General features: G+C 32.1%; 1 protein-coding gene across 1 annotated transcript; it reads left to right on the top strand.

Moving 5' to 3' along the window:
* The first annotated feature begins 844 nt into the window (after positions 1–844).
* Positions 845–10,722, top strand: LOC107449602 (uncharacterized). The gene is made up of 4 exons (XM_043052058.2): positions 845–964; positions 5,413–5,667; positions 7,639–7,945; positions 9,559–10,722. Exons 1-4 carry the CDS (start codon positions 950–952, stop codon positions 9,831–9,833), a joined length of 852 nt encoding a protein of 283 aa, XP_042907992.1. The 5' UTR covers positions 845–949; the 3' UTR covers positions 9,834–10,722.
* Positions 10,723–11,436: the final 714 nt, after the last annotated feature.

Genomic DNA, 11,436 nt, shown 5'->3' with positions numbered 1-11,436 from the left:
CGCTCTCTATGAAATGTGTCTTATCATTATATTGCCTCAAGTCTTACAGTTAAAGATTAGATCAGCAAAAAGCAAAACAAATAAATTTTAAGTTTTATCACACTTTAAAAATAAAGGCTTAGTAATTAGTGTAAAGAGTGATGGTCTCTTTGATAACTTAAAGATATTAATAATTAGCCAATTTAATCCTTGCGCAAAAATTAATAGTATTTCATGAACAAAAGAAGTGTCAAATTATTGCAGGCCATGCATACAAAACATTAAAAAAAATGGGATGATTATTGTTTCAACTAAACAGACATAATGGGATTTATTTAAATCGAAGAAATCCCATTAACGGTTTAATTGGAATGAAAAATAATAACAAAGGCGAACTACTACTGAGGAAACTGTTATTTAAATTGAAAAAGAATAAAAAGAGATAGCGGAATTCCCTTTAAGGATATTCAAACTCTTCAAACATCATAAATAACGTATTCCACACGCCTTTGCATGCAAATTCAATCAAAAATCATTCACTTTTTCCTTTTTCGAACTTCATGATAGAGAAATCGAAATTAAGATCATCTCTACCCTAAAGCCAAACGATTACCTACTTTTTACAATTCCATCCCCTTCCCCCCCTCTATTAAAGAACACTCTCGTTTTCAACTCTCTTGTCCAGTCATTCATCGGTCAAAACAAAAAGAACAAAAAAATCGAGCAAACCTGCTGCTCTCTCGTGTTTTAAGAAGAGTGGATGCAAATTAATGAGCAGGAAGCTGTGGGGTCAGACGATCTCTTGATCCGAACACCCCTTCTCCCACATCCTCCCCACCCTCGTGACACTTTTTGAAGAAGTAACTCTGGAATTCTGTATATAAAGGGAAGACATGGAACTCATTCTCAACAAACTCATCTTCAGAATTTCTTCCTGACTAGTCCTCCGAGAGTATCGCCAGCAAAAAGGATGTATTTCTTTCAAGTATGTATGGTTTTCTTTGAAAAATTCGATATCTTTCGATAAAAAGAACTTTTAGTGCACGATGAGCTTCGCGGAAAATTACATTTTCGAAAATAAATGCTTGAGATTGCAAAAAATTAGGATAGAATGATCTTCTTTGAGCTTAACGTAGGAAGATCTTCCTTTAATCTTATTTAACTACTGATTAACTCATTTTAATTTTGAAGTCTTTAAATTCCGAAGATTTTAGTGGATGAGGGATTAAGTGAGAGTTTTAGGGTGATTTTGAAATGGATAAAGATTCTTTTAATCTTATTTAACTATTCATTAACTTAATTTAATTTAAAAGTCTTTAAATTCCGAAGATTTTAGTGGATGAAGGATTAAGTGAGGGTTTTAGGGTGATTTTGAAATGGATGAAGGTTCTTTTAATCTTATTTAACTATTCATTAACTCATTTTAATTTGTAATTCTTTAAATTCCGAAGATTTTAGTGGATGAAGGATTAGGTGACAGTTTTAGTGTGATTTTGCAATGGCTGAAGGTTCCAAGAACATTTGAGTCGCTCATTGCCCAAATTAACTTCCCTTTTCATACTATCTTGATATACAGTCCCTGGCCAAATTATTAGACGCACTGTAAGATTCTATGTAAAATCTTAACTATCAGGTGATACACTACAGCTTTAGCGTTTTTACGCGGCTGAAACCGGTTAAAACTTGTTTACGTTCGTGTATTAATTGGTTAACATTGTAATGCAATACGTTAAATTTAAATACAAATAGAAAGTACATAAAAAATCTTCTGATTAAAAACCCATTACATGCATGTTTAAATATAAGTATTGCATATAAAATCGTGCAAAGCATGAGACGTCTAATAATTTGATCTAATTATTACAATATACTGATACAATACCTGATATAATAAATATTCTATATTTATATAATACATAGTCTAATTTATCCTATCGACAAATTTACATTATATATCGTCTAATTTAACCAATTGATACACGAACGTTAACTAGTCAAACCGGTTTCAGTTGCTTAAAAACAATAAAGCTGTAAAGTATCACCTGATAATTAGGATTATACATAAAATCATATAGTGCGTCTAATAATTTGACCAGGAACTGTAAGTGTCAATGCATTTGATTCTATAATAACTATTTAAATTTATAATAATATTCTCAATTAAAACTGATTATCACCCATTAAAGAAATAAAAATAATTTTATTAAAAATTTTAATTTTGAAAGGAATTTTAATAAAAAAAGATATTGTGAGTCATTTCATCGAATTTTTCACTTTTTTGTTTTACAATGTTAATCAATTAGAGTCGTTCATTGCACAAATTAATTTCACTTTTCATATAATGTTAATATAAATGTGAATGCATTTGATTCACCAATAGCTGTTTAAATTTATAATAATATTCTCAATTAAAAATGATTATCACCCATTAATGAAATAAAAATAATTTTATTAAAAAATAATTTTACCACGAAGGTCAATTTCTCCCAATACTCGATCCAGGAGTCCCCTTGTCTTCTGGATTGGGTTCAAAATTACAAGGTTACGGAGTTGAGCATTAGTAGTCGTAAACCCATAAAATTGGGTCGGCTGTTCAACAACGGTTATAAAATTAAATAAAATGTATGAGGTTTATTTCCTATTATCAACATATAAACTTTGAAACTAATTTACACAAAATTTATTAGTAGCTTTATTAGCCCCTCTTATATATTCCAGTGACTTTTTACCTTCTGTCACTTATAACTATTTGTAGTTATTCTTAGAACTAAGTTACTGAATGAGAACCCAACTTGAATAACTTTTAAACTCAAAGTAAAACATTATTTTTAAATTATATAAACTTCACATCTATAAATCAACTTTTGATATAGATAAATATTTTAAAAATTATTTAATTTTCGTTAAAAAAAAAAAAAGAAAAGAAGAAAGAAGCAATTTGTTGTTATGATTTTTTTTTTTTTGGTTTTACCTAGATGAGAAATAAAAAATAGCTATGAATTGAATGGAAACGAACAGGAATTAATCCAGCAATTATGAATAACTATTTAGAATGCATAACGTTTGCAAAATAGTTTGTTATTAATGGGTAACTTTTTATAAAATTAACTTGACAGTTACATATAACTTAAATAGCTTCTGTTCGAGGGTATATAATTCGAGTCTCTTTCGCCAAAACAAATTAAAAAAAACTCATGAAACCTCAACCTCAAAACCAGTTGGAAACTTCGCAACGAAGCATCAATTTTTAACTTTACGGGTTCTGGCTTATAAAAAATTAACCGAACTTAAAAACAGACAACAAGCTTAAATATTTTGTAAAAAAAATTAAACATTTTTAAAATCGTCAATTAGTGGAGAAAATTTCTGCCCTAGTTGAAAGTAATTAAAATTAATAATAGGTTCTCAACATTCGAATGCTTTTTTTAACCCAACAAATGCGGTATTTTTAAATAATATCACATACGGTTTCTGCAAGGCTTTTCTTCATGCTGATATTTAGCGCCATCTACATTATTATCATAGAAGTCAAAAACCAAAAAGAGATATAACTTAACCAACAGTTTCTACACTTTTCTTTTATTCACAAAAGTTACATTCTAAAAAGCGTAAAACAAATAAAGAAAGGAATTCAATAAGTTATTTTAAGTTCAGAACATGTTCCAGAATATTCTAGCAATGTATAAAAATATATGAGGTTTACCAAACATCTTTATATTTACAAAATTAATATTTTACACATTTATCAAGATTTGAATGTTTTCAAAATCATATTAACCAAGTTAAAGCAATTGTATTTGAGAATATATATATATATTATGATTAATATTTTAAACCCATTAAATTTGCTTTTTAAAAAAAAAAACATTTTCCACCCTTTATTATTTAAAAAAATTGCTAAGTAAAAAATATTTTATTAAACTTGGTAAGAATTTATATCATGTTCCTCGAACAAAAAAAAAGTAAATCATACATTTCTGTCTCTCATCTTTTCTTTGAGTTTTTCAGGGACACCCAAAAAACTAAAAAACGGTGCAAATTCCTGTACTTTAAATTGCTTTAAAATCATACCCAGATAGCGAAATAAGGTTTATTTTCACTCAGCAAAAACCTTTCAATGTCAACCTAAAAAAGGTTTGTTATGCGGTTTACGTGTAAACATTCGAACCTTAAAACAAGATCTGTGACAATCTGCTCTATTCTACGCACATTACCCAAATCTAATACCTTGGAAAACAACCTACTATATAAAAACCTTAAATCGAGGTTGACTCCGAGTTTCCAAGCGTGAAAAAATCCTTTAATAAAGCTAGTCTCAAGGTGAAAATAATCTTAAAATCTAGGTAATTATAAGGTTTTCTTTTCGCGAAGTCTTGTATGCTTAGCTAAAATCCACCTTGTCACGAAATTTTAAAGGACAATGCAATTTGATCCTATCGCTAGTGTGACGTCAGCTAAAACGTCATGATGGGCCTAGGTGACCATTTTACCTTTATATTTTTTAAAAAATAATTTTTAATCCTTTTACTATGAAAGGTTTGAAACTGCAATATTTTTGCTCTATTGAAAAAAGGTTTTTAGTAAAAACATACTGAAGGGCCGCACGCATATTTAGTCATGTTAGCGGCAAATATGATAACTTTTTTCAGAACATTAGTGTTCTAAGCACCAAACATTTTTATCAGTAAACTTAAAATATTTGAATTTTTACAATAATTACAATAAACTTACAATAAACTTATTGAAATTATTCAAATAATTATAAGTATTAATTAAATACTTTTAATTATTTGAATTTATTTAAAACTAAAAAAAACTGCTACTATTGGGAGTAGGATATAAATTTTAACGAAAAAGAAGATATTTTAATAAAAAAAATATTTAATGTTTAAACAAAAACCAAATTAAAAGAAATTTATCGCACACATAAACAGTCGGCGGGCCGCATGTGGTCCGCAGGCCATAGGTTGTGCACGCCTATACTACGCAGACAATAAAAATAATTCCAGGATGCATATTCAGTTTTGTGGCTGTTAGTTTTAAATTATCGAAAAAAGAATTCTTGCTTATTGAATACCTTTTTTTTTCAATGGTGGGCACTTCCCATTGGTCTCAGAAGTACCAGAATTGCTACTCTCTTATCGTTACCCAGAGGGCACACACAGAGAGAGAGAAAGTTACATCTATGTCAACGGTGGGATTAGAACCCACAACGACTGGCCTCGTAGACCAGTGCAATAACCACTAGAACAGTGAACGCCTAAAAACCTTATATGAATTGAGCAATTTTTCTAGACATATCTTATTTAATTTATGAATTTTTAGCAAATTGTTTTAAATTGTGTCTACTTGGTTTTAATACTTTAAAGACAAACCAACGTAGTGTATACTCAATTATGTATTTTATTTACAATGGTTTATTTGTTCGAACAGGTCGCTGTCCTGGTCATTGCTGCCACCAGTTATGCCTTAGCCGTTGGTGGTTACAGTGGTGGTTCAAGTAGCAGCAACTACGGCAGTGGTGGTGCAGGCGCTGGCTACAGCAGTGGTGGTGCAGGCGCTGGCTACAGCAGTGGTGGTGGAAGCTTTGGAGGTGCTTCAGGAGGAGCTAGCAACTATGCCGGAGGAGCTTCTTCATATGGAGGATCATCTAGTTTTGGTGGCTCTTCCTCTGGATTCGATCAAGGAGTAAGAAACGTGATTATGTATTGCATTTTCAATGTCATCAGTAACTATTTTTTTTATTTACTTGGGAAGGCTTACCGTGTAAGCTAAACACAGATGGCGCTAGAAGTTAAAATTCGTCGTCAGACTTCCAACTGATTTTAACGTCTAAGCTTGAAAAAACGCACCGTCCAGTATTATTATACTTGTAGGGTTTTCAATGTAACGTGCTCTTTCAATTTAATTTTTAAAGAAACAAACAACAAAACTAAATTCGGAATACTCCGCAAGCTTGCTATGATGCTATCCGAAAAATAACAAATGGTCCTATTTTACACACCTGTAATAGCTAAAAAAGGGATAACGCTCAAAACATGACTAACCTTACACTTTATTTATGCTGTCATATTAATTTTGTTAAATTTGTTTTAAGATCAGAACCAGTTATAATTTATAAATTGCAGAAAACTCGTAAGAATGGTAAAATTATGCGTACATTTAAACACAAATCACAATAATAAAACTTCCTAGAATATTAAGCCTGTTCACACATCACATCGTAAGCACAACATAAGCGGAGGGATACACTGAAAGTTTTCTAAATTTCTTCCGGTTTTAGGAAACTAGTAATTGTTTACATTCAGTCAACCATCCTTTATTTGGTTCCTTTGCCAATCAATTAAAAACATTCAATTCAATATATTTTCTAAGTACAATACATTCAATTTATCCCCAAATTCTGTATTATGACAAACTCCCGCAAATTATAATCCCGCTATTCAGTATTCTGCACAATACATTCAATATATTCTGTTTGAATTACCTGGTAGTACAGTGAAAACTTTATTCGAAATCTTCACACGCACTTTTTTAAATATAAATTAACACAGTCCGAATTTTTTTTCCTGCATCGAATAGTAGGCGTAAAGCTAAAAAAATAATTTTACATTGCAATAAATTACATAAAATTTACTCAGTTATACTCGTAAGTATTGCGTTTATCAAACTATGCTAGATTAACTATCTGGAACAAATGAGGTCTGTTCTGTCGTACAAAGTATTCCAATTATTACACGCTTTCAAAATACGCTTACAGTAAATAAAATGAACTACTCAATAACTATTGATGGATTTGATATGAGACAAAATTAAGAAACTTTGTAACCCGCCAGTGGCCAGTAGTAGTATTTTTAACAGTGGCCACTTTTGAAAGCCATCGGCACCTTCTTCAAAAATTGAAAAATTCTAAACTATAAAAATGAACTATTAATATTATTAACGTAATATTTCTTATGAAGCTTTTCTTAGACTATGGTTAGCACCACATGGTTCATTTCTAAAATCCTACTGATTTTCTTTTTAAAAATCTCCCTGAAATTTGAAACAGCGTAAAATGACCTGAACGTTCCGATGATGATCAGTCCTGCAGTGGACTGATCATAAGGATACGGCTCCCTGTAGAAGTCAAGCATCACTGATTGCAGTCAGTAAGCTGGTGGGTGACCACTTTGATCATCCTGCGTAGGGCCCCAAAGTGTGCGGTATCGGCCCTCCTTAAACTGTTCTACCGTTAAGTGCTCGACTTCGCATGCAGGTCGTCGGGATACCACAGTGGGAGAGACATTTCCTCAGGAGAGGATCAAAATTGTGATGGCATATCTTCGGATCATCCTCGGGGAAGTTTCTCAGACCGTTGCCAACAGCCTAGTACGACGTAAATGATGTACCTACTCACCTATCTACCCGATGATGATTGCAGTTTTAGTTTTTAGCCGTGTAATAAATAATATAAGAAGTTGAAAGCATGTGCTTTAGAGCATATGGAGTGCACTTTCAACGAAAACAAAATGGCGATTATCAACAAAAAAAAAATTTAATCGCCACTTCTTGTACTAGTTGCCCTGTGTCCGGTGGCGGCTTTCAGTTTTGCCCCATATGATTTCCAATATGAAACATTGATTTTTCATCTTCTAATCAAAATCAATTTTCCGCCAGGGTGCACCAAAACCATACAACTTTGATTACAATGCACAAGATGAAGAAGGCAATGTGCATTATCGTAATGAAGAAGGAGATGCCAGTGGCACAGTGAGAGGTAGCTACGGATACACGGACAATCAAGGCCTCTTTAGGGTGGTTGAGTACGTCGCTGATGCCAACGGATTCCGTGCCAACATCAGGACCAATGAACCAGGAACCGACGGTAAAGAGAGTCCTGCTGATGTCCAAATGACTGTAGATCAACCACCCGCAGGTCTTCAAGACAGATTCTCCAGTGGTGGTGCACGATCAGGATTTAGTGGTGAGTATCTTTATAGATATATTTCCCTTTTAGAAAAATATATACAGAAAGTTATATAAAAATATTACTGAATTGTCTCACTAAGAGTTGAGATTTCAAATCGGACAACTTTCTACAATTGGCTAACCGCAATATAAAAAGCAGTTCGTATTAACAAGCATTACAGCTTCAACTCGATAGAATTTTTGGTACATTTATTNTTTGAAATTTTTACTTTAAAATAAATACATATACCGATTTTTAAAACCATCTATAGAGGGGAATTTAGCGATAAGCTTCTTTTATTTCTCTTTCCCATCCCTAAACAAACCAAGCAGATATTTCCAACCCTGGCAGATAGTGCACCTGTAAGGTGTCAGTGGGATCAATATGAATTTTCTGTCAGGATCGCCCATCAGCTAAAGATTACTAAATTTTTTTTGTAAGCAAGACGAAGAGTAATGAAAAATAACACATTTTTCGCTACTAAATAATATTTTTCAGTCATTTATTTAAATAATGTGTAATAAAATAGAGGAGTTTGGGAACCATTAGTTAATTTGCTTGCGGAACGGATATAGTGAACTCCCGGTTATAGTGAACCTAAATTTCGGTCCCTTGAAGGTTTACTATAGCGGGGTTTGACTGTATAACTAAAAGAATTGTCAATAATATCAAAAGGAGATAGTTTCAAGTACTAAATTGGAATGTCTGAATTTATCTTTCATCAGTGTGTCTGCCGACTTAGAAGTAGGTCAAAAAATGCCAACATTTTGGTGCCGTTTCCTAAAAAATAAGCGATATCCATAATCCATATAATATTCTTTCATACCATTCTTTAATTCGAATTTGTAATAGAGTTCAAGATTTCTTTAATCAAATAATTTTAGAGTAGGGTTTCAATAATCTCCAAACAAAAACACAGTAAATATGCGTCTTAACATTATAGTGGATGATTCCGCAATCAATCCTTTAAAAATTCTATGAAACGATTACTGTATTGTTGATTCGAATCGATCCTTTTATAAAATCAGATGTAACAGACGAATCGATAGTGAAAGTACATAACTCAATGCTACAAAATTTATTACTGCATTTGCTAAAAATAGTAATTAATAATGCGACCCCTGAATCCATCACATTAAAACTTTATAATGTATACTTGTTAACTGATTTTTGTTCCATAAAAATTGAATTTCTGAACTGAAAATTGACTCACTGAATTACCAAAAGGTTTGAAACAATGAATCCTGCGGGTAAAGCTGTATAGATGTGCATAATTAGTGAACGGTCTCTAAGTTTAAAACGCAAATTTTCGCAACTTTTATAACGGTTATTAATTAAAATAAAAAGGCGTCGGATAAAAAAGCAAATGTTTTGATTCTTCAAATCGATTATTTAAAATCCAAAGTTTTATGCGTAGAAATGGAATCTTCTAAACACACACAAAACTCAGAAGTACCAAGACTAGAAGCTAAATATTTCCCTAAAAATTTAAATCCTGCATTTGTAAATAGGGTCTGCTTCTTTATGACGCTTACGACATTCTCTTTATGTTGTTTTTGAGTAAAAGTTACAAAGTGATATTAAACTACAAATATATTTTGAAACTTATCCATATTTTCTGTTAACAGGAGCTGGCAGTTACGGAGCTGGAGCAGGAGGAAGAAATGCTGCAGCTAGCGGTGGAGCTGGTGTTGGAAGCTACAGTGCCGGATCTGGAGCAGAAAACTATGGTTCTGGAGCTAGTGCAGGGAGCACTGGGGGTGCTGGAATAGGTGCAGGAGCAAATACAGGATTCAGAGGTGGTGCACAAGGTGGATTTTCAGGAAGAGCTACCTCAGGAGCAGTTGGTGGATACTCAGGTCGTGGTGGTGCAGGAGTAAGATCTGGCAAAAGTGGATACTAATTCCAATCGACTCGGAACGAATTGTATTAGAATCCAAAGTGCCAAATGAAATTGGAATCGAAAAATGCAAGTGCTTAATGTAGGTTGAAAAGCTATTTATTATGAGTAAAATTAGATTTTATTAAGAAATAGTGCCAGTAATATCACGTTTAATTTTACGTATATAATGAATTGCTATTTCAACCTGCCTCTCATGTTGATTCAAGAACTCAATTTTTTGGGTTGGGTCTTCTTCCATCTATGTTTAAAAAAAACAATCAGTCTTTTTCCCTAAAATTCGTAATTGTTATTGTTAAGTTTAACTTTGTGAGCTAAAGAATGGGTTGAGGCAACGACGAATCTTATTTCTTGAAAGTTCTTAATTTTTATTGTTAACTTTCATGAAATTGAGACTGGGTTGAGACAACAACCCGACTTTTTTTCACTTAAAGTTCTTAATTTTTATTGTTAACTTTCATGAAGTTAAGACTGGGTTGAGACAACAACCCGACTTTTCTTCACTGAAAGTTCTAATTTTTATTGTTTATTGTCAGCTTAAGAGTGAAACTTCAGAGAAATCAAGATTGGCTTAAGATAACAATCCATCTGGTTTCCTGAAGGTTCATAATATTATTTTTCGTTTGTTGTTAACTTTGACTTCTTGGAAACAAAGACTGGGTTAGATGGAAGGAAGATAACGCTTATTATACAATGTGATACAACTGTGTATATACCTCTTTCCTCTGCGTTCTCATCTGTTCAAAATGGTAGATGTGTCTTATTTAATTTTCACTACTGCATCAGATTCTATCGTGTTTCAGCATAAATGTGAGCTTTTCTGCTCCAACACATTTGGTTGGAGTACTCTGTTGAATGTTTTTTAATAAAATATGCTTTATTTATTTTACTAGTTGAGTCACTCATTTCTTTAAAAAAAAAGGCAAGCAAAGATTGTTGCATAAAAATACTGTTGTACATGATTATACGCATAATGGCATACAAACAACATTGTCTGTAGTATACAGCTGTAAAGACTAAATATAAAAAAATTTCCAAGTACAGGGCTATTCAAAGTGAATATAGTTAGAAACGACTATAACTATTTAATGAAAAATAATTTATCGATAAATTTGCAATTTCATGCACCTAAAGATAGAAACAAAATTATTATTTTAGTTTCGAAACTCTCAAAATCAACAAATAATTTATACTACTACAACTAAACCTTAATAACAGGGTGCGCAGTTAAATCTTTCTACAAAAAATAAGCACCTTTCAAGTACTTTTTAAGCACTCAAAAAATATTTTTAAGCACTATATACATTAACAAAATGCAAAATTATTTTCAAAGACTTTAGATGATCATGAGAAAATAACAAGTTTCTGACAAAGAACTCTTTTCTTGATTATATTAGCTATTATAAAATGATCGAGAGATTTTTCGGTTCGATATCAGAGGTTGGAAAATGAAGTCTGAAATCGAAAACATCTTGCAAAATACAGCAGAGTAGCACATGAGAAGGTAATAATCTCACCGAACCCAGCTCAGTAGACGCACATACAGACTCGCAAGCATTTCATCAAACATGTAAAATGATTGGCGCTTTCATACGCTATGGATCGA

Source organism: Parasteatoda tepidariorum, chromosome 2, assembly GCF_043381705.1.
Source record: "Parasteatoda tepidariorum isolate YZ-2023 chromosome 2, CAS_Ptep_4.0, whole genome shotgun sequence".
Taxonomy (NCBI): Eukaryota; Metazoa; Arthropoda; class Arachnida; order Araneae; family Theridiidae; genus Parasteatoda; species Parasteatoda tepidariorum.
Note: the sequence above shows the minus strand (reverse complement) of the source record. Positions and strands in the feature narration are given on the sequence as shown.